The 24,679-nt window shown below is 36.0% G+C and overlaps 1 protein-coding gene across 1 annotated transcript in view; it reads right to left on the reverse strand.

Annotated features, from left to right (window-relative positions):
- Nucleotides 1-9,235: 9,235 nt before the first annotated feature.
- IGF1 (insulin-like growth factor 1 (somatomedin C)) overlaps nt 9,236-24,679 on the reverse strand; it is a 52,282-nt gene continuing 36,838 nt past the window's right edge. Inside the window, exons 3-4 of the mRNA XM_010076039.1 lie at nt 20,691-20,872; nt 9,236-9,655 (exon numbers count right to left, since the gene is read on the reverse strand). Of these exons, the coding sequence (XP_010074341.1) occupies nt 9,596-9,655; nt 20,691-20,872 (242 nt within the window). The 3' untranslated portion in view covers nt 9,236-9,595. The remainder of the gene's footprint in view (nt 9,656-20,690; nt 20,873-24,679) is intronic.

Consider the following 24,679-nt stretch of genomic DNA (forward strand, 5'->3'; position numbering starts at 1 on the left):
TTTTCTGTTCTTACTGTTCACTCATTCACCAGCTGATTTGGAAAAGGTTGAACAGCATGGGTGCTAGAACAGATTGCAGCAAGATTTCACATATGGCACCCCTCTACTATTGCCTGGCCATTTTTCCTGCTTTATCAAGTGCAAGGTCCCGCACCTGTCAGGGCAACCCCAACCACAAATAAAAGCTGGGGGGAGAATGGATTGAGAGCAGCCCTGAAGAGAAGGAGTTGGGGTGCTGGTACATAACAAGCTCAACATGAGCTGGCAATGTGCGCTTGCAGCCCAGAAAGCCAACCGTACCTTGGGCTGCATTGAAACAAGTGTGACCAGTGGGTCAAAGGAGGTGATTCTCACCCTCTACTCTGCTCTCATGAGAACACACCTGGAGTACGGCGTCCAGCTCTGGAGTCCTCAACACAGGAAAGACACGGATGTGTTGGAACAGGTCCAGAGGAGAGCCACAAAAAAGGATCAGAGGGCTGGAACACCTCCTGTACGAGGACAGTCTGAGAGAGTTGGGGTTGTTCGGCCTGGAGAAGAGAAGGCTCCAGAGAGACTTTCTAGCAGCCATCTAGTGCTTCAAGGAGGCCTACAGGAGAGATGGGGAGGCACTCTTTATCAGGGAGTGTAGTGACAGGATGAGAGGTAACAACTTTAAGCTGAAAGGGAGTAGATTTAGATTAGATATTAGGAAGAAATATTTTACTGTGACGGTGGTGAGGCACTGGAACAGGTTGCCCAGAAAAGCTGTGGATGCCCCATCAATGCATGTGTTGAATGCTTTTCAATCAGCATTGTGCACATATGAAGAACTTCCCTCTCATTCCATGACAGAATGAAGGACCTAATTTCCAACAATTTTGGAAATCTGGGATCACCCTGATTTTTCTCGACCACGTGCTTGTCCTTTCATTCAAAGAACTCCCAGCTTCACAGTGTCTTCCTTTTCCTGCAAGATACCATATTTGTCATATAATACTTATTCACATACCCCCAGATTCTGTTCTTGAGAACAATTTATGTGATAGAGATATAAGATATGGTAGTATGTAGTTCCTTAATATCCTTGGATATCTTTGGAAGAGTCAGTATACTTTAGCACCACTTAGTTCTCATTTAGCAAGAAGCTTTTGAGTGGCTCTATAACAGAGTTCAGATATCTTCATCTGTGGGTGAATACAGTGTGTTCGTGTTCATTCATTACTATTAATTTTATCTATAGGTTCCATAATTTCTTCTGCTGACATTACATTTTCTAAAGGCTCTTGAGCCACTAGTTAACAATCCATGTCATTCCTATCTTAGGAGTGAAGCCTGCCCATCCTGTTAAGATATGTCCTCATTTTGGTGTATTCTGAGAACTGAAATCTATATGCCAGGGAAAAGAAAAGAAAAGAAGAATGCAAATTACTGGAGAATCTATGAGGATGAGGAATTTTCAACACATTTTTTATTAACCATAATCCTTTATTAGACCTCACAGAGGTGTAAACTATACATACAAATACATTAGAAAGATACCCTCTTAACAGTAATGCTTCACATTTTGGACCTGATACCAAGAGGGTTGCAAACATTTCAGTACATTCTACAAACCAAAGGGTGCATTAGCCTTTATGTATACAGAGTGACAAAGCCCTTTACTGAAATCAAAGTAGATAAAAGTGAAAATCAGTCAACTACCTCTTCCAACCTTTACCTACCATAAATGCATATAAAAGCCTTTAAAAGCATGAATACACTATTATTTATGGATCAAAGTTTACTGTTCTAGACAGCTCATAGAGAAAGAGGAAGAGAATGGACAAGATGGCATTACATGAACTGCAAACTAGCAAAAATTCTTGATTTTTTTAACATTTGTACATATTAAGAGCTCCATTTTTTGATTTATTGGTTGTTACTATAAAAGCTTGTAAGTGCTAAATGGGAAGAATAGCGCAACAAAGACATTGTTGAGGTATTTGGGGGATTCTGCAACACAATGATGTTACATACACAGTATGAAATATTATTTGTCATCAAGTAGTGACATTGTATTATGAGTAAGCACAAGAAAATAAAAAAGAAAGAATAAATCCAGTTAGAACTTTAATAGACAGTTTAAATGGTTTTTAGTGAATGAACATTTAACACTTGTCACTGTTTGGTTATAATGACTTGAAATGTTAATAGTAGCATTATTCAGTAGTGAAATCAGAAATTCATGTATCCACATTCATGCTTGCATCATGGAAACCCCAGTTTTAGTCAGGATACCAATTGAAGTCCAACAGTGAAAAAAGGGAGTGCAGTTAATATTTCTATTGGAAAGGGTGTCCACCTGAAAACGAAGTGCTATTGATCTCTTAATTTAGCATTTCAGGGTGGCTTTGCAGATAATTTGGGAGGAGAAAAAGCTCATGTAAAATTTGATTTCAGCAGCAAGTGGTGCTGCTGCTTCTACTCCGACTTTGTTTCCTAAAGTCATGAGGCTTGATAAACAGGTTTCATATTCAACCTAAAGACTCCAAGAATTAAGAAAGTATAAAACAGAGCCATCACATTCTGATAAAAGCAATGCGAAGTATCAGACAACAGGTGAAGCTTTTCAGAACATTATGAAGCACCAGTATGCTTTCTGTGGAGCATTTTATGACTCATGTTTGATGAGACTTAGTTTAATCAGGTAACTATTATCTCTTTACACCTTTAACAATTGTTTTTTCATCTTGCACAGGATTTCTGTAGAATTCAGTTGAACTAATTCCTTAGAAATGGTAATAAATGGAAAGGTGAGATTTATATACTGTATAATGTGATGTAGCTTGCGTGTGCTTTGTTGTATTCAAACTTGTCTCTAAGTGGAAATAATGAGGAGTACTATAATTCTTATGCAGTACTTATACCAATTTGATAGAAATTTTAATCTAAAGAAAATTAAAATAGATCAATCCCTTTGCACAAAATAAGGACATTGTACCTCTTTCATTGGTAGCACTTTAGTCCATTGGTCTTGGATCCTTTGTCTTTGATCGTTGTTAAAGTGGGCTTTTTCATAGCATAAACCAGGTTAATGCCAGTAAACCAGGAAGAGTGGAACATTAATTTGGTTTTAAAATTTACAAAGTATTTCACTACAAAATATTAATTTAATTGAATCAGTTGTAAATGTAGTTATCTGGTTAAAACTTTAACACGAGTACATGAAACATGATCCTATTTATCAAGATAGAGTCCTTTTTGTTCTGCAGGTATTTTGTTGCTTTAGAGGAATGAGATGATGAATATAGAATGCAGTACAATGGAATGGCTTTGATTTAGTTAAAAAATAATTCATACCTTTAAAATGTAGAAAAAAAAATCTCACAACTATTTTTGTGCTGTTTCTTAAGAGCTTTGATCAAGTGTGAATATGTAAATGTTGTAGGTGAGTGTATGTATGTTAAATATTCATGGGAAAGAACATTTAGCAGCAGAAGTATCATGTTGATGCGTTTTATGACTTTTGTGAGCCAAGCTGGCAAAATAAAAATTTACGGAAAAATACAGATAGATTCAGAGAAATCAATTTTTTTTATAAATAATTTGAGACATAAGAATTTATAGTGCTAAGTCTTTTCCTTCTGAAATAGTTAAGGGTACTATAGAAAGGCTTGAATTATTTTTACAAAGACTATCTAATTGACAAATTAATAGCTGAGGTGATATTATTAAATGACAGAAATTTTCATTCTTCTCTGTTTATATTACCCATTACTCTTACTTTGAAGGAATGCTTACACTTAAAAAATCTCACTTAACAGAAGTTGTCTGGAGACGAAGGAAATAAAAGAAAATTTTTAAATAATCTTTTCATAATAAGGCCCTCAGAGTTAGTATTTTATGTCTGTGCTTAAACAGATAGATAGATTTGCCTGATGTCAACAAAGAAGTGTCTTATGTTTTAAAAATCAAGTCATTTCTTTAGGTGTGAAAAACAAAGGTAGGATCTAACTTGTGACACCCATGTTATCCAATATTCTTCTAAAATTAAATTCCAATTGGATTATTGATTATAATCCATGAGAAATAATGTATAAAAAGCAAGAAAATCAAACTTTTCTTGAGACGAAAAAGAAGAAAAGCATAATATACACGTATGCACACACATTCACATACACTCATTATAACATTGTATATATACACATATACATACATATGCCAATATATATGTATATATCTATATATGCATACACACACGCTTTATGCAACTAGTAATAGATTTCCCAATGTAAGCATCAGGGAGGTCCTTGTTTTGGTCTCTGCCAGACTGGTATCTCTATACTGTACTACATGTAATCAAGTTTCAGATATTCCCATAACACCCTTCATGTAAAAAATCAAAGATTTATATGTATATCAGATACTGTGTTTTCGGACAGTTATAGTCCAGTAGAATTTTCCACTGTTGTGAGAAGTAAAATGTATAGTGTAGGATTAGAATGAGTAAAAACTTTGTGTTAATAACGTTCTTTCCTTCTTTCAAGACAACTTTAATCTAGTTACTTTACTTAATGCTACTTCCACACATGAACTGGATAATTAATAATCTCATACAGGCAAATTCTTTATTTTTTGTGGATTGTACCCGAGAGGAAAAAATCTTAGTCACTTGAAAGCCTCATCTCCTCCTCCTTACTCTTGCCCCCAAGTCAAAACATAGTGAATGAAAACAAAACACCCCTATCCCCCAAACAAACGGACAAACAATAAAATTATGTTGCAATAGTGTTTTAACTACGTTTGCTGGGTGGAGGGGAGGGAGGAATGAATGTTGGTTTTGGAGAGAAGTTTGGTGTTTGGAAGACTTGTTTGCACTGAACAGTATCCTTAAAAGAGGGACCAGTATAGATTGAGTCCCCAAATAAATTATTACTATTCTTTTTCAGACTAAAAATAAAACATTTTAAATATATTGATTATACCTTCATCAGAACATAAGTATTCTATCTAGCCTACAGGTTCCAAGAATCTCTATTTGGGCTTAACTTATCATCATTTCAAAACAGAACAATGAAATGTGAAATTTTGCACGTTACAATATTGATAGTGACCACATAAAGTAAAAAAAAAAATATCACAGACTGCTAGCCATATATTTCAACTTTTTCTCACAATTTGAAACTTGTGAGAATTAAAATAGCCTCAGTTTCATGTTAGGAATATTTATTTTTTCATTCCTTGTTAAAATCAGATGCATTTCTTTGTGCTGTTTTTTTTAAAGAATGTTGGCTTTTGGGGGGCATGCCATGAGTGAGAAGATAATCAGGTAAAAATAAAAACATGTGCTCAGTAAAAATCTCGATCATATCATGCTGCTGACTTTAAGCCAAACTCTACGCTGTTTCAGGCTAGATTGTGGCTTAAAAATCTTTGGTATGATATAGGACTCAAATTAATCTGAACAGGCTTTCAGTCATATCAATTGTTTCTTCACTTTAAATGTTTTTCTTAATCTGTATTTCTGACTTGGAGTAAAGATTCAGAATTGCATTTCAAGTATATTAATTATTTGTGGCATTTTGACTCTTACTCCTGCCCCATATCTATTGATTTAAGATTCCTTTGCTGTTGCTGAGTGACAAAAAGTTGAAAAGTTATGGCTACTTGTATTTCTATTTTAATAACCATACCTATATAATTGTCATTTTCATACATTAAAAAAATATTTATGCTTTCTTTTATATTTTAGTCAAGTACTTTCTTAAACAAAACAATAGCACCACTTTGGCATTGTTGGCCAAATCAGTAACAGGTAAAGCAAATATGCATTTGCTTCTCTGAACTTGTCTTATTGTGCACTGGCTTGTTAAAATGGACAGCCAAGAAGACAGAGTGCTTGGCCTAGAGTCTTCATCAATCAACTTTAACCATTGATACTAATTCAATGACCAGCTTGTGGGGCAACTGAACATAGCTACTAGTTGTGTATGGAATTCCCTGCTGTAAAGAAAGCCTAACACTAATTTACCATTTAATCTTAAAAAAGGCATTGACATTGTAATCTGTCTTGGTCAAAAGGTGCCTACTTTAATGTGTCTACAAGGACTGAAGGCAGTATTCCATTATTTTGTTTTCTTTTCTCTCCACTGGATGGTACAAATGAGCCTCGTACAAATCTTTCACACAAATGTAAGTGTAGGTTTGTAAGTGTATTTTGAGCAGAATATAGAATGTATTCATTTTCCATTTAAATTCTTAATAATTATGGTTACTATGGAGATGAGGCTCAAATTTTGCCATATGGATGGAAGGGATATATTAGCTTCAGTGGGTTTTGATCTGCAGTCCTTTTACTTCTGCACTTCAGTGATGTTCTGTGTAATAATTGGAGTTTTATGTCTATTCTGGAATGCAAAAATCTCTGACTTTTCTCGTGTGACTTACATGATATGGAAGGACAGGGAGTGGGATTTTCTCTACCACTTAAGTGATTTATGAGAATTAATGGCATCCAGTGGGAGCCCTGTATCTGGAGTGCTTTTGAAAATCCAGCTGAACCCTTCAGTTTCTCTAATTAGAAGTTTTTCAAGTCAGACTACTTTGTACTTTTGTGAAGGAGATGTTTTGGCTTATGCTTCAGCTTCTTTAAGCAGTGAATTTATTGAGATTATTAAGCTAATGCAGCCCTTTATCTTTCACACTGACTGGTATATCATGTGCTCCCTGCCATATGACTGGAGATTTCTTGTACAAGTATGCATTTCCCATCCATGTGTTTCTCACCTCCATGGTGGTGGAACTACTCTCAATTTTGTGATACCATTTATTCTCTAGTAAAGCAAAGTGTTGCTTTTGAAGGTTGTAGCTATTCTTTATTTATTGTAGTTTCTTTCAAGAATTGTTCTAATTTTTTAGACAGCTGTCAAGTTGTGATTTTAGGAATTGCCGTCTATGAGTGACATTTTCTTATTATTTTTTCTCAACAGGAGAAATATGGTGCTATGAATGTGAGTGCATGAGTCCCAAGATAAGACCAAAATTCGAATTAATTTACAGGAATTAAATAGCACAATGATGTATGGTTTTTCAGTTATGCTAATAGTGCATCGGTTATCTGCAAAGAAACTTGCCACCACAGAGATCTATGAATTGCTTTTTGCATTCACACCTTTCTTCCCTCCTCTTCTAAGAACTTCGGAGGAGGTAGGTGACAGAAAGAGTCACAAGGCACGAAATGGAAATATGTCTTATGTCTGTGATATCAAAATAATGGCTTATTCTTTGAATGAATTTCAGAATTCTTAACAGCAATTGAAGTAACAATACTTCCCTCTCCATCATCTCCTCCAAAAAAAGGCCTGTATGAGCTGTGATAGATATCAGAATTCCTACCACTGTTTATCTAATTGGTGGTAAATAATTTAGGTTTCCCCATCTGTTTCTCTGTACTTCTTTTTTCAAGATAACTATCTCAGTCAGGGACAGCTGTGATGTATTCTTTTTATTCATTTACTGGTCTGCTTTCGCGTTGCGATAGCAGCCTATAAACATGCATCTTGCAGAAAGTGAAGGGTTTAAAGAATTGCATAGGAATACATTGCATTTTCCTGGGAAAAGTACAAAGGCTAAATTTTCTATGAGAATTAAAAAGGAACTATAGTAATTTGTTAGACATTTCAAACCTACCTTTCCTGTCTGTTTCACAAGAAACTATTGAGGAGCTGTACAATATGCAGTCTGCAGAGATTCTTCTCTTGTGTTTTAATCGGTACTTTGGTCATCCACTCCCATGGATGTAGTAGAAAGTAAGGCAGATTTGAGCCTTTAAAAAGAGATACTTCCTTTACAGATCTAATATAACATTTCCCTAATTGGTCCCTTCATACAGTATTGTCCTTTCCCTCTTTGGGGAGGACCAAGGGATACTTCATCTCTTGTCTGAACTTATTGCATGCAAGGTGATGTGGGAGGAAGAATTCAAGTAGAAACACATTGCAGTTCTGGACATGATGGAACAGTGCATTTTCCCTTGCCTTCTCTTCTCTTCTCTCACAGAGAAGTTTATTGCTCACCTTGGGACACTGTTGGCTACCCATCCCTTTTACTGCATGGCCAATTTAGCACAGAGTTAATTTACAAGAATGGAGCATAGGACACAGTGTTATTTAAGATGTTATTCATTAGTGCAGTACCTATCAAGGCTACATGGCAGAGATTATCCAGAAATATATATATGTCCCAATAGAGTGCAGGAAAAGCTATTGTGAGTAGCAGCTTGAAGGACATTACAGTTCATCTCTTCTTGAGGATTCTTTCCACAGTGTAATTTGGTGATTAGATTAGCTTTTCTGATTTACAGAGAGATGCAGCAGCTGAATTAACACTCACTTTAGTCACATTTGCTTGTGGGAAGAATCAAAATGGCAGAGAATTTTAGTAACCTCTGTTATGTTCGAATAGAATGCTGATATTTCAGAAAGATTTAGGCCCTGATGGGCTACCCTTTGAAGTCATTTGAGGACTGTTTTTCAAATCGTCTTCTATGAATTTGTGTTCTACATTACTGTAAGTGAAAACACCAACAATCAAACATCTAAAAGGAAATAAGGATCTGAATTTTCTTTTGAAGATGGGGAAGTTATTTCCACGTTGGAATCTGAAGTAACTTTAGTTCATTTAAACTGAATATTTTTAAAACGGTTTTGTTAGTTTGGCTTGACCTTTTCATATTTGCTTTTACCTATTACTGTTTTGGCCAGACCCTTTCATGTAACAAACTATAAAATAGCACCGTTGTACTATAAAACAGAGATTTTTACATACTGTTTGATATATGTGTATTATTGTTATGCTAAATTTTACATACTGCATTATATGGAGGAAGAAAGAAGTTAGCTATACTGTTGCAAAATATTTACCTGTAAGAATCATTAATGGTTTGAGAGCCTATGTATGCTTTAACTGCTTTTAAAAATCTTTTGTCTTACAAATTGCAATAAACTGCATCTTTGCAAGAGAAGGAAAGATTAAAACAAATGCATCTATAACCCATATACTGTCAAAATGCCACAGATGGAATTAATGGATGTTTAAAACTGTATATGTTACCTTACTGCTGCTGTCACTGGGAATGTCAAACTGTGCAAATATGAAGGGGTAGACAAACAATGTTATCAGACACTGTAAAACAAACAGCCTGTTGCTTGTATAGAAGTGCAAATAAAAAAACCACCACTTAGACAAGGCTGATGAATGACTCCAGCAGCCAGTGTTCATAGGTTAATTTAGTGCAATTGGATCCATCAAAGGCCCATAAATTTCTAGGCTTTTGAGGGGAACAGGACTTTAAGAGATTTTGTGCAGGACATTTAAAACAGGTTAACAGACAGTAATATATCAACCACAGATTTTTTTACCTCTGGGCTGGTTAAAATGTTTTGTTCTCTAAAGACTTAATATTGGAATGTTTAGTTGCATTGTTCACTGGGAGAATGCCCATTGGTTGAGATTGCATCAAGCTTATTAAACCATAGGTTTTTTTAAGTCTTCCAATGTTTAAGAAATAATTTATTTACAGCAAAGTATCCTGCAGATGGCACATTCATTCTTCATTCTTGTGGATGGAATGTTCTTACATTCTGTAGTTTCTGTTTCCTGTGTTCCCTCTACTTGTATTCTTCAAATGCACTTCCTGAAGGTGTAGAAAAAAAAAATATTATTCCAGATAGGTTTTAGTATGCTGTATGACCACAAACCTCATATTAATGGGAAAACAGTTATCCTGAATGATGGAATTGTTGAACCCCTTCTGCCAGTTCACAGAGAACTTAACTATACAATACTTCTGTACATTAAATTCCCCATTCTCCTAGGCATAAACACTTTGATTGCTGTCATTGTTGATGTCGGTGGAGGAAACATCTGCACACTGCATACAATGATGGGCTTAGGCACAGTAGTTACCAAAGATTTTATTTCTTTCAGAACAAGGACATATTCACAAGCAGGATGTATAGGGGCCAGGGAACTTCAGAATTGGAACTGCAGGATTTATGGAGCTTCGTGGGCTTTGTTTTTTTGTTTTTTTTTTTTTTTGCTGAGTGGAACGATGCTACCTATATTTTCCATAAATGGCATATTAGATGAGTAAGTGTTTTGTTGGACAAGACCTTTAGGAAGATAAAAAGTGTGGGTTCACTGCAGGAGCTGCAGCCAAATAACCTGTATTTTCAAAAAGAGACAGGGTGAGGTGCCAGGCAAATCAAGAGGGCTTTGAAATGAATAATGCCCTCAGTTCACCGTCTTTCCGTGCACTGGCCAGTTTCCAGCAGCAGTGATGAGTGTGGCATCTATCTTTCAGTGTGATTTTCTTATTTGCCATTCTGGTAAATACTAGCTGGGGCCAAATCTTTGCACATTCTGTACCAGACTAGAGGCAGAATTGTTAAATGACTCACCATATTTTTAATTCGCATCAGAAGTGAAATTCTTATTTAACTGAAATAATGTCTGTTGTCTTAAAAAAAAGACAAAAATAAAAAATCTCCCTGAGAAAGGTGAGGCATGTGTATGCAGCTCTACCACTGCATTACCTGATACTTAAACCCTAAGCGAAAAGGAAATATATTCTCTAAAATTTAAAAGTAATGAAAAATTTTTGCCTGCTTTTCTGATGGACAGAAGGGAAAAGGAAACTGATTTGGTGCATTACAATAGTTTTGTGGGGTTTTCTTAATGATTTCCTGTGTAAAATGCTGCTCTGTATATAACTTTTCCATTTGCCTCCAGTATCTATTAAACATAAAATAAATCAGAAGACTCTAGCTCATTTTTTCACTGGTTTCTGGTGGATATGAGTTGAATCACTGTTTTCAGAATATAAGAAAACCCAAGCAGTACTAGTAACTGTTAAGTTAATTGTACCACCAACAAGTATGAACATTGAGCCAAACTAGGATTTATCTTTACTGACAAGCCAAATTTGTCAACAGCAAAGTATTCATAATGAAGAAATGTCTTTGTTAGGAATCTGCCATTCTAGACATTCTTAGTCCAAAACGTAATACTAAATGAGGAAGAAGAGGTTAATGATCTCGTCACTATTCCCATGATCAGTTCAGTAGGATACTGGCTTGTCTTCATCAAATTTTGCTAATACCAGTATAGAATAGCTTCCTTAGCATGTGTCAAATACAGAAATGTCAACAGAATCCTACTTATCCATAAATTAAAGTAATTTTTGCTGTTTCATTGCCCATTTCTCTTCCATCTTTTACAAGACTACCTTTTCTACTTTTAGTTTTCCTAAGTTCTACCTTAGTTTGCACCCTGAAGTACTCATTCTGGATGAACCCTTCAGTTTTCACTGATTTTCACTGAACTCACCATTGCAGCACTTCACAGGAGTCTGCCACTGTTAAGGATCCTGCATTATGCTACAAATGTTTATACTGGTAACAATGACCTAAGAAAGCAGGAATTTCCTTGACTCATCTGCCCTGTTTTTTTCCTCATGGCAACAAAGCAAAATATCCTTGTCAATGCTACCCCTGGGTTCTCCTCTTTGAAAAGAGTTTACCAGCATATAGGAAAAGTTGTATGCTACATTTTATTTGCAGAAAGTCACACATTCTTAAAGGCTACACACTCATGATCTGTAAAATCAACAGTGAGAGCTTTATTATGAAACAACAGACATTTTGCATTGCAGTAGCATTCGAAGTACACTTAGACTGAAAGTTAACTATTTTTCCCAAATGAAAATATAAGTTGCTTCCACTAGTGTTGTTGTCTGTCTTTAAAATGGCTTTATCATCCAAATAAAGGAAATATTAAGATGCAGCAGGATTCCAGTTGTAGTTTTTAATACTGACATGTAAATGGAAAAAGAGCTGTCATAAGACACAGGCTATCTTTGAAACTGAGTGAAGGTGATAGCGTACTTTTAGAACAGTTTCTCCTCTGGAATCAGCATTTTGATGAATAACTACAAAGAAGTAGCACTAGTGGTGGAAGCAGTAACATACATGCCAGAAAATGCTTTGACCCACATGACACTTTCAAGTATGCAATGTTGAGACAATTGAAAAAACAGTGTGAATACCTGAATCAGATATTTTCACTGGTATAGAAAAGCTTGCCTTATTTCTCAAGTCTTTGGGAAAAAAGTAGTTAGAAATGAAATTGTTATCTGTGGTGCTTATTTCATTATCAAATCCTCTGAGCTGATATGCAGACCCTGACAAAGAGAATAAGCATTTTGAGATCACAGATGCAAAATATCAACTTTGCATAAGTCAGTTCATGAAAAGGGAAGCGTAGACTTCTAACCTATCACCTAACCTATCTTTGGAGACAGGGCAGCATTAACAGGATAACAGCTACCTCAGTGGTAGTAAAGGTCACTTAGCTAAGATGGAAAGGTATTGGAAAGCATGCAGCAGCATTCTTATTCTATTAGGGTGAACGTTCAAACCTCATATTGGCATTAAAAGATTTCTTGCTTTATTGGTAATAAATTAGAAATCTAATGTTTGACGTAACAGGCACAATATCTTAGCTACGAACTCTCTGGAGTCTCTTTGAAAGCTTTTTAGTTCTGTGGACAGCATGATTAGTAACATAACAACAAGGCTGGAAAGTAAGCAATGGGAGAAAATAATTTTCTGAAGTGAAGAGGCCAAGTTCTTCTATCTGTTACACCTGAAGGTTCCCTCATTGGCTTGGTAATGTGCCACGGCTGTAATAGAAATTAGGACTAGTGCCATTGTGCATACTTCAGCCTGTAAATGTATCTGTGATTTGATACTGAGCCAATTACAAAATAATCTGTCAATCTTAGATTAATGAGAGATAATGCAATACTTTTTCTGTTTTCTTAATGGAATTTTCTTAAAATAAAAATATTAACATCTTTTCCCTCTCCGTCTTAGTTCTGCTTAGTATTTATTTAAATTTTGAAGATTAGATAAAATATGAAGAGGATTTTTGAGACAATTTACTTCCTATTGATACTTTGTTGGTAAATATATCTATGCGTATTTTCCACATAAGAGGCCTAAAGAAGAATAAAGACTAAAAATCTGTGGAAGGGCAAAATTACATCAAGATGCACACCTCTTTGGTTTCTTCAGGGATCTGCTTGGTAGAATCCCACTGGACAAAGCCCTGGAGGGGAGAAGGGCCCAGGAAAGCTGGTTAATATTCAAGGATCTCCTCCTCCACGCTCAGGAGCAATGCGTCCCAACAAAGAGGCAAAAATGCCAGGAGGCCTACGTGAATGAGCAATGAACTCCTGGACAAACACAAATGCAAAAAGGAAACCTGCAGAGGGTGGAAGCAAGGACAGGTAGTCTGAGAGGAATACAGAGAAATCATCAGAGCAGCCAGAGATCAGGTTAGGAAAGCTAAAGCCCTGATAGAATTAAATCTGGCCAGGGGCATCAAGAGCAACATGAAAAACTTCTATAGGTATGTCTGTGATAAAAGGAAGACTAGAGGTGTGGGCCCTCTCCAGAAGGAATCAGGATACCTGCTTACCCAGGATATAGAGAAGGCTGAGGTACTCAACAACTTTTTTGCCTCGGTCTTCACTGACAAGTGCTCAAGCCACACCACCCAAGTTGCAGAAGGCAAAGGCAGGCACTGGGAGAATGAACAACTGCTGACTGTAGGAGAAGATCAGGTGCGAGACCACCTAAGGAGTCTGAAGGTGCACAAGTCCATGGGACCAGATGAGATACTTTTGTGGGTCCTGAGGGAACTGGCAGATGAAGTTGCTGAGCCACTATCCATCGTATTTGATAAGTCATGGCAGTCTGGGGAAGTTCGTACTGACTGGAAAGGCAAAACATAGCCCCCATTTTTAAGAAAGGAAAAAAGGAAAACCTGGGGAACTAGAGACCAGTCAGTATCACCTCCATGTCTGGCAAGATCATGGAGCAGATCCTCTTAGAAACTATGCTAAGGCACACTGAAAATAAAGAGGTGATTTGGGACAGCCAACATGGTTTCACTAAGGGCAAATTGTTCCTGACAAACTTTGTGGCCTTCTGCAACAGGGTTACAGTGGATAAGGGAAGAGCAAACTACATAATCTACCCGGACTTCTGAAAAGCCTTTGACACTGTCCCACATGACATCCTTGTCACTAAGTTGGAAAGACATGGATTTGATGGACGGACCACTCGGTGGATAAGGAATTGTCAGGAGGGTTGCACCCAAAGAGTTGTCAATGGCTCGATGTCCAGGTGGAGATTGGCGATGAGTGATGTTTCTTAGGGGTGAGTATTGGCACCAGTGTTGTTTAACATCTTTGTGGGAGACATGGACAATGGGATTGAGTGCACCCTCAGCAAGTTTTCCAAAGACACAGTTGACATGTTGGAGGAAAGGGATGCCATCCAGAGGGACCTTGACAGGCTTGAGAGGTGGGCCCATGTAAACCTCATGAAGTTCAACAAGGCCAATTGCAAGGTCCTGCACACGGATGGGGGCAAAAATACAGGCTCGGAGGAGAATATATAGAGAGCAGCCCTGAAAAGAAAGACTTGGGGGTGTTGGCTAGATGAGAAGCTGAGCATGAGCTAGCAATGTGCACTTGCAGCCCAGAAGGCCAACTGTATCCTGGGCTGCATCAAAAGAAGCATGACCAGCAGGTCAAGGGAGGTGATTCTTCCCCTCTGCTCCGCTCTTGTGAACCCACCTGGAGTACGGTGTCTAGCTCTGAAGGCCTCCAACATAAGAAGGACATGGACCGGTTGGAGCAGGGCCACAAAGATGATCAGAGGGCTGGAGCACCTCCCATACGATGAGAGGCTGAGAGAGTTGGGGTTGTTCAGCCTGGAGAAGAGCAGGCTCCAGGGAGAACTTCTAGCAGCCTTCCAGTATTTCAAGGGGGCCTACAGAAGAGATGGGGAGGCACTTCTTATCAGGAAGTGTAGAGACAGGACAAGAAGTAATAGTTTTAAGATGAAAGAGGGTAGCTTTAGATGAGATATTAGGAAGAATTATTTTACTGTAAGCGCGGTGAGGCACTGGAACAGGTTGCCCAGGGAAGCTGTGGATGCCCAGTCCCTGGAGGTGTTCAAGGCCAGGTGGGATAGTGCTTTGAGTAATGTGGTCTAGTGGGAGGTGTCCCTCCCCATGGCAGGGGGGTTGGAACTAGATGATAGTTAGGGTTGCTTCCAACCCAAACCATTCTATGATTCTCTTTGGTCCTTTTTCTCAGGGTGCAAGGGAATGATATGACAGTATTTTTTTTTTTTACTTTCCCTCTTCTTTATTTACTGGATTTTAAAATCAGCCTTACCAGTGTTCACATTCATATAATAATTTTCAAGGTATCTTGTAGTCTTAAGTTCATAAGGACTTTGTGCCACTGGTTCTGTGACACTGCTTCATTCAAAAAGGTCACAGTCTTCCCTCCCATACACAATTGCTGTGGAAATAGCTCAATTTCCTTTGTTTGAAGAGAGAACAGTTGTTTTCCAAAGTTCTATTAACTAGTTTTCCAAATTGCTCTTAAAACTTAATTCACATAAGGGTAGATAAACTGACTTTTTATTATAATTTCTCAGAAGAGAAAGAAAGTAATGAAAGAAAAGCTAGATGGAATCACGTACGTTGAAGACAGTACTTTATTTCCCCTTGTTTGTGTTCTGCAGTTTAAAACTCTAAACATAAACTTAGTATTAAAAAATAGGTAAAATCACTACTTTGCTTTCTACCACAAATACTGAAAGTTTCTTCCTGTTCCTTATTCCTACCTTATTAGCTGATGTATTTGCTTATTAAATGATATTTTAATCTGAAAGATATGTCAACAATTACTCTGATAGTTTTAGGTTTAAAAAAAATCTTTATCTACAATGTGCTTTGGTTTCACACCTTTTCTCTTTGTTAAAAAATCAGGGACATCTTTCTTGGGTTTAGAAATGCTGACATATGATTAAGTTGTGGCCTCTTTAGTAATCTCTGTTTATGTACATTAGTGAGTTGTAACTGAGGTAAAATTTTATAGTGGGTTTGTATTATGCAGTTGATCACTTCCTAATTCTTATCAGTTCTAGCAAGATGAATACCTAAGTATCTCTCATTTTTTGACAGTAAGAATTCTACTGAAGGTTTTCAACAGAGCATTCAAATAGCAAGCAAGTAAACAAAACAGGCTTTGGATGAACATAATTGATAAAGTGATCATTAAATGAGTGAACAACAGATCATGCAGATTAGTTGAATTATTTGATCAAATGTTTAGGTTTTCCATATTCGTAAAAAAAAATATTATTAGTTCTCATTAATTTTCAAATGAAATTTATTACAAAAGAAAATTGTTGCAAGACTAATAAGAATATTTGCTGGATTGTGATCCTGCAAAAAATTACCTATTTGTTTAAATGTACAAGTGTTTTAATCAAATTTAATTTTTACAGTATTTTAACTGTTTGTTTTACTGGGGTCTTATTTTGAATAGTATTAGAATTAATGCAAAAAGTTGAAGTACTAAATTGCAGTAGCTTAATTAAGATGGTCAGAAGTAAAGTAAAGGGACTTGGAGTAATATTAAATTCCTTCTAATTTGAAGTTTTGAGGAGACTTTCTATATTTCTGGTCAACTGCTCTTGTACTGAGGAATCTGAATGATCAGGGCAATATATTCTAGAACACAGACTGACTGAACATAGATTATACAGATAGCTCCTATTCTATTTTAAAGGAATAATTTACCTTTCTAGATCAAGTTCAGAGGAACTGAAACAAAAGGTATAAAATAAATGGCTTACAAAATCTTAGCCAGCTATGTTGGGTTTGTATAAAATCTGCTTCAGATATGATTGTTATAGCAATATGTGAAGGCTATTGAAAAAACTATTTGTATAAAACTGAAGCATTTTCTCATTGATGAACCATTGTCCTGTTGTCACCGAGGAGACAACTTTTCTTCCATGCCAGAACTGAGCATTTAAAAACAGAACTGCCACCTCACTGTATACTTCCTACATTTCAGCTTGGATATTGTTTTGCAGTGGATAAAGCAATCTGAATACTCCAGAAGCCTCTCAGACTACAAATAGTTTTTTCATCCTAGACAGTTTTGCTGACCCAGACAGGTTAGGTGACCTCTGCAGGCTTCAAGTCAAAAAATATAAAGTATTAAGGGGAGATATTTCTTTTTAAGTAGGGGACACTGTTGAGAGTTTGATATCCTTTAGACAGATGTCTGAGAAGGATGTTTGACTTCTGGGTACCAAAAAAATCTACATATTGCTGTAGTTCACAACTTACTCAATGCCCACAGTGCTGAAATCCGATTGGAAAGATACTCCGAGTTATCCCATCTGTTCATTAGAGACTTTAAAATGGTTAGCCTGTAGCTATCACATTGTTCTCTGATGCATACCTCATTTCTTTCTGCAAGCTATTACGTGGTTGTTGCGTTCATTGGCTGCTCGGGTTTCAGGTACTTTTGTCATGGTCTGAGTGCAAAAGAGGCGGTGAAAGCTGGACGTCTAAATTAGGACAGAGTTAAGCTAGGGTATATGCTGCATTGTATATAGCAGCTGAGGGAATAACAAAGTGCTTCTAACTGCCTTCTTTCTTAAGTTTTTTTTTGTGGATCTGTGAAGTATTCTGTGTATATAATACCCCTAAGTATATCATAAAAATGTGTTTGTTTTTTACTTTTCAATATACTTCTATATTTATTTGTGAGTAAAGATCTTAGAACAGGACAAATAATGATCTCATAGAGAAAAAATATTTTGTTTTTTAGCTACAAACAAACAAAATTCTACATATTCAGTGTCTGTAACTGGATTAAAACTAGTTCTTGGTGTTAGCCTTACAGTAGGAAATGGGCATTTCTGGGGTTCCCAGCCCACATTAATCATTCACTTCCTGGCTCTCATGATTCAGATTTGTATGTGTAGTGTAGCAACACTTATCTGTAACGTAATGACTAAAGATTAACATTAACATAACCTATAAACAGGACAGCCCTGCTCCACTGAAGTAAGTTATTCTACCAAATTCTGTATAGGAGGAACAATTTGCTCAAGGAATTGGGAAAGTAGACCACTTACAAAAATACTTAAATCAAAACACAAATCCTGGATTTGTCTATTAAAAATGTTATGAGGAGGTGCCAAATCAAAACTACATTAGAAATATGAAAGGCATAAGAAGCTGATTGTGTAAGAAATCTGAGAGTGACTGTACATCTTATATATTCCACTTAATCCTGCCTCAAATGTTGTATCTAAAGAAGAAAATACTAGAGGTCATATGTATTATCTTACTTATATATATTCACTTTGTATGTGTAAGGTATATATCTCATATATAACATATAATATTAAATGAGAAAAATATTCTAAAGCAAAAAAAATGCTCAACTGAAAAATAATTTAGCTTTAGTGGAATTGATTTTTTAATTTGAATCAGTGACATATCAACACTATAAATTAACTAAGTGCATTCATATTGGGGGAGTCTATCCAAAGAAGAAAGTATGAATTGTCTTTTTAAATGGAGGCATGTACAGCTGACTGCAAAAATAAAAAGGAAAGAAAAATAATTACTTGAGAACGTGTATAAGAGTTTTTCCACATAGAGTTTTTCTTAATGAATTCTGCTTCCCTTCTCTTCCCTTCCCTGTATTTTCCTTTTATCTATCATAAATCTGATTAATGTTTTTTCCTACCCCTTCTGTATTTATGTTTCCTTAATTTAATTTTCTTCATCCACAGATATTAATGAAAATTTCAATTTGTTTTTACCGTAGATTTCTATTATTTTATCACCAAGTTCTGATCAAGAAGCATTTGTAACTTCTGCTTCTATTCACCTTTCTCCATCTTTTCCCATACATTTTCTTCAAAGGTGTTGTTTTCTTTAGTATTAATTTTTCTCTAACTTTATTTTATCTCCCCTTTTCTCAAAATTCTGTCTTTTCTGTGTGATGCACCATGGTTCATTCAGTTCTTCAATATTTCTCATCTTCTCAGCCTCTTTGATCTAATTCCCTCCCCTTTCTTTTCCTCTGTTCCTCGTTGTCTTTTTACTGCCCTTTTCACCTCTTGATTTTTTTATCCTTTTTATTTCCTGGATGATTTCTTCTGCAGCTAGGTTCACTCAATTACTACATACTCCTTCTATCTTTTTTCTTCTTTCAGTATCTCCTCTTGCACACCACCTCCCCTGCTGCTGCAGAAAGATGCAAGGCCTTTCTTCTCTTCCTTCCTGTTTGGAAGAGAAGTGTTTTCCTGCCTATCTTTTGAACTGGGAAGAGGACAGCTGCCTAAAGAATGACATTGTTGCTTAGCCCTCCAAGTAAAGTGGTGTGGAGATTCATCAGAGAGCTGGCAGTTATCTTGTCTCCTTTTACTTAAGTTACAGAATGTTTTACCCATTACCTTAGCAACAAGTATGGGAAGGAGCACATCAGTTACTGCCTAAACCTGTTTTCTTCTTTTCCCACAAGCCTTAAATATATGTGTGCTCAGACAGCAATAAATCACATAAACCCCAGGGTTTTCTTGTCTATAGTTGAGCTCTACCTGAAGAAGACTTCACTTGTTGCCATATGTGGCTTTTTGAGATGTCCATGGCAAAGGTGATACTTCCCAGGAAGAATCATACAGCTGTTACTTTAAAAGGTTGAAAACTCCTGAGGAAGAGATGAAAGGATCCCATTCTATGGATTGACTTATGGAAAAGAAATGGGTGCTGGAATGATTAAAACTGTTCTTTTCATAAAGGTGATACTAAGGAAATTAGTATATAGTGTTGGTTTCCTGACTTCCTGTGAAATCTTAGGATTTCATGCAGTTCCATTTCTTACAGGAAAAAATTTTCAGATAACTGCAGGAGTGGGGCCAACGTATCTGTAGGACAGATGGTGTCAACAGCAATAAAATGTATCACTAGTAGTTTACAGCAGATGACAGATAACATGTAAAACAGATGTTCAGGAGAGACAGTTGGACATGAGCTTAATGGTAGCCTAGCCTAAGATGGGTTTTCTGAACTATAGGCTCTGTTGAGGAGGGATGAGATTTAACTTCATATATGCACAGTATATCTAGTATGACAGGCACAAAATCTGGATAGTCTAAACTCCACATCTATACAAATAATGCCAATGAATATTTTAAATGCTTGGAAACTGTGCATATTAAACATTAAGTAGCTAAAATGAAGTGTGTGATGAGCCATTTAATTTAGTTCTAATACATTTTTTTAAAAAGCCAAAATAATGAGGAAAGAAAAAAATCATTTGTTCATTTACATGTAAAATGAATAGAAGAAGAGCTTGATCACTCACTCTACCTCTTCCTGACAAGGAAGGATGAGTGAGGAGGTTCTGTATAGATCAGTTAAACATTCAGTGTTTGCTTTCTCTTTTGAAAGAAGTCTTAGGTGCTATTTGATTGGACGATGTGAGTGCTTGTCATTTACTACCCAGTAGCAGGATAAAGCCTCACAACTACTAGCTTAGCAATTCCATCTCTTTTTTTGGTGTTCTAAGAGATGAGATAGAACACACCATTTCCTACCTATTTCCTACCACGGACACTGTTTTCCAAAATTGCACTAAATCTCCGTGTCCCTTGCAGGAAGAACACATCAGTTGTTTGCCATGTTACCAGCCTTGATAGAATTGTGCTTCCCTAAAATAAGTAGGGTTTTTTTGTTGTTCTTTTTGTTTTTCCAGCCTGGCCTACCTTTTGTGCTTTTGGCATATCAGTGTGGCGCTGAGCACGTACAGAGCGTGCAGATTTAGGTGGCTTTATTGGAGCACAATACATCTCCAGCCTCCTCAGGTCACAACTCTGGAAGCAGCATTCATCCACTATTCCCTTGTGGTGTAAGCGTCTACTGCTGGATCCATACCCTGTAGGCTTACCTATTCAAAACACAAATGGAAAATTTTTATGTTAGAAAGAAATGCAAAGATCTCAGCAGCAGTCATATTAAGTTGCATTATTTTAAGTGAATCACCAATGACAGTTGTAGAGGCTGCCTGTGTGTATTTATTCTAAGACGCTGTTCTCAGATGCAGCTTAGAAAGATACTCCTGGAAATGGCCACCTTTGATCTCTGTCTATGGGTGGTTGCTATTTAAGCATTTGAGCAAAATTATATCTTAGAAAAGTATTATGAAATGACTTTCCTGAAATCCCTTGGCTTTGAAAATGGGGAGGGAAGAAGAAATCTGGCATTTAGAAGCCTTGCAAAGGAAATTTGCCCTTTGGATGAAAATTGACTGTTGAGCTGACTGAGGTAGCTGGTGTTTAAAGATCATACATCATTCCTGTCTTGTAGGCAAGTATTTTGTAATGAAAAAGGCTACACTGAGCCTCTATGTGAAGTCGGAGTGTGTTCCAAAGGGGAAATAAATACTGTATACCACTGCACAGGTTGTAAGCACAGGCTGTTATGTCTGCAAGCTCAAAAACTAGTGGGAAACAGGAAATAACGCAAGACAGTAACCAATGAAATGCAGCAAAAATAGGAAGATGGTTGATGGAACAGATAAAAGCAGAAGACTTTATATTCTGTAAGTTTGCACAAGATAGAAAACAGGACTGGCATAACATGGTGTTTCCTGTGTTTTGTGTTTGTACTGGGCATCTGTAGAAACTACTTGATTGGCAAAAGTTTTGCATTTTTCACTCAGCTCTAATAGAAAGTAACACTTTCATTCATAGAACTCTTATCTTTCTCCTTTTTTTTTTTTCAGTGATTTATGTTTTCTTTAGTAACTATTGATTTCTCTGCTATATCAGGCAAAGATTGCAGACCTGTTATTTCCTGGGCTTGTTTGTATGCAAACCGATTGGATGTGCAATTGCCCTTTTATGAGTAACTAGAAAAGAAGTAACAGTAAATTCACAAAAATAAGTAGTTGCTTACTTGCTACACCTATTTTAAAGTTCTGTTAGAATTTGTTTTCAGACAGTAAAATTCTGAAAAGATGAAATGTTTTGTTTTGACATTTTCAACATTAAATATTTCCATTTACGGAATGATCCACATTGGTTAAGAACCCAAAAATATGTAAAAAAGTAGAGAATTGCACCAAGAGCCAAAAAATGAAGTAACTCCATTCAGTCAGCTCTACCAAATTTTTTTTCTTGCTTTTTCCCCTCCTTCAGTTTTATCACTGAGACCAAAAATCTGTTATTCACAAAGTTTGGCAGGAGTTTATGTTTTAAGAAATTACTCAAGCTAGATAAAGGATAAAAGGGCATCAGAAGAGATGAAAAATCAATTTCTCTTTGGGAAATTATTGCCTCCAATGCTTATACAGCAAATTCTAGGTTAATAGACATATACTTGTCCTGCAGTTTTCAATTTGAAGGCAGCACAACATTTTGCAATTGTCTGTGATTAAAACATATGTCCACTGATGAAGAGCCCTCGAGGCCTTAGTACATCCATAAATGAAAAAGACCTCTAGTGGTAAAGTCTGTCTAACATTTTAGCCAGCAATACAGTCAGCTAAGAGCTTACTATCCCTACGAGCTTTGTAAGCCCAGACAATAGTTTTTTTTAGTGTTGTTTTTTTTTCTTCCAGGGACTATAAATTAAACAAAAAGAAAAACATGCTTACTTAGAATATTGTAATCCACTGAGGGCCTCTGTATTGTACAGTGCCTGCTAAATTGTTTGTTTCATAAGACTAAACAGAACAGGAAGCCAGGAGTAGATTACAGTAATATTTTGATTTGTCTGTGTGTGTGTGTGTGTGTGTCTGTGTGTGTCTGTGTATCACTGAAAAGTATTATAAATATTAAGACATAGAGTTTTAGGTTTTTTTCCAGACTGTTTTCACTCTACAATATGAAGTACAAGGATTTTTCTGAAGTCTGTTAATAAGGTTTTCTTAGCAGTCATGATAAAATGTGGAACATTATTACTGTGGGGGATACCCAGAGTTGTTTCATATTTTGTTTTGCTCCCATATGGAAGGGCAAATTCTGTTCATGGATATGCAGGTGTAACTCTTCCTAATAGGTTGAGCTGAACTGTAGGTACAAATAGTCGGTTAGTCAAGCTTACCTTTCTTTCCTCAGTCTGTCAATTTTTCATAAGGAAAGAATGGATAGAAGAAATCTTCCTTCCATGAGTAGCAAGACAATGACTGATAGTGGCATTTTTTATGGGATCCACTGGTATATGAAGGGGGTTATAAAGGAAGTGGTCAAATGAAATGTAATGGTTTGCAAGGTCTGAAAATTTTGTTGTTTAATATGGCTAACATTTAGCTTTGTCGTGATTAAAGACAAAGATGAACTGGTTGGTAGAAGTGATTATTTTATTTTTTTTTTTGGAAAAACTTTAATCTCCTTTAACAACAAATAGTTCTTTCCAGTTTGTGTTGAGCCTGTACTTTACATAGCATTGAGTGTATTTTGCAGTTTTAAATGTAGCTCAATTATATAATCTGATGCTTTCTTTCCTTAATTCTTTTTTACTCAAGACATAAGATAAAACAGTGACATGCAATGGGTTATACAGCATTCTACCAGCCTATCAGTATAATTTCTTGTATGAGCTTTATGACTTTATGACTTTTTGGTAAATACAGTAATTTCAGTGGGAATATGATTGATTTTTGACAGTACATAAAGTAGAAGAATTAGAGCCATGTACTCTAACTTTTAATAACATCACTCATTTACTTGTGTATGATGTCTTCCCAATAAGTCAAGCAGGAACTTACACTTTTTTTCTGTTAGTTGGAAGTAGTCAGTTCTGAATTTTATTCTCATCTAGCTGCTATCTTGTTGTGTGATTACATGGAAGTAATTTTACCCTTCAGTGTCTGAATTTTGCCATTTATAAAGTTGATAAAATACCTTGAATAACCCATGAAGCATTGCCTACCTTGTTTAGTAATCAGTAGCAACATTTCTCTTGTGTTATCATATGCATAAATAGTTAGCACAAATCCTGAATCCTGGAATCTTTCAAGTGAAAATCTCAATGTACTTCAAAATTATTTTTACTGTAGCCAGACCAAAGACATCTATGAGTTGTTTTTATTTATGATTGAATAATAACTTTATGAAGAAGGATATAGTATCTTACAGCTCTTTAAAAAACCTGTATGGTACACATAACAAGTTTGGAATAGAATCACTAACATATCAGTGATGTGGTCAGCAATGAAACGAGGCATTTATTTACAGACTTAAATAATCATGTACTAAGTGATATACTAAATGCTCATCTTTCATAAAAAGATAACATTATTATTGTGATGTCAAATGTGTTGGGTTTTTTTTTCTTTAAAAAAAAAAAAAAGCTTTCCCAAGGTTTTTGGAAGTCCTAAACAATAAAATATACTTAAAATTCTTATGAAATAAAAAGTGATATTACCTAAAGTGCTGTACAATAGATAGAGAAAATAAATAGAAAAAAATAAGAAAAAGTATTATTTTTCAGTAATCATGATTCTGGACTCTACTTTTGAGAAGTATCTGATGTCTAAATTAATTTTAAACCAATAGATTTTACATTGCTGCTGTCCTCTTAAATGCTGCAGTATACAAAAGATGCTATCACAGACAAAGATGAGACAAAGAATTACAAGGAGATACTACCAGTTCTACAGATATTATCAGTATTTGGCTCATCTTCTTCTGGAAAGACTGCAGGATCAGATGGTCCTAGTTCATCAAGTTACCAATGTACGCACTTATAT

Source organism: Pterocles gutturalis, unplaced genomic scaffold, assembly GCF_000699245.1.
Source record: "Pterocles gutturalis isolate BGI_N339 unplaced genomic scaffold, ASM69924v1 scaffold8523, whole genome shotgun sequence".
Classification (NCBI taxonomy): domain Eukaryota; kingdom Metazoa; phylum Chordata; class Aves; order Pterocliformes; family Pteroclidae; genus Pterocles; species Pterocles gutturalis.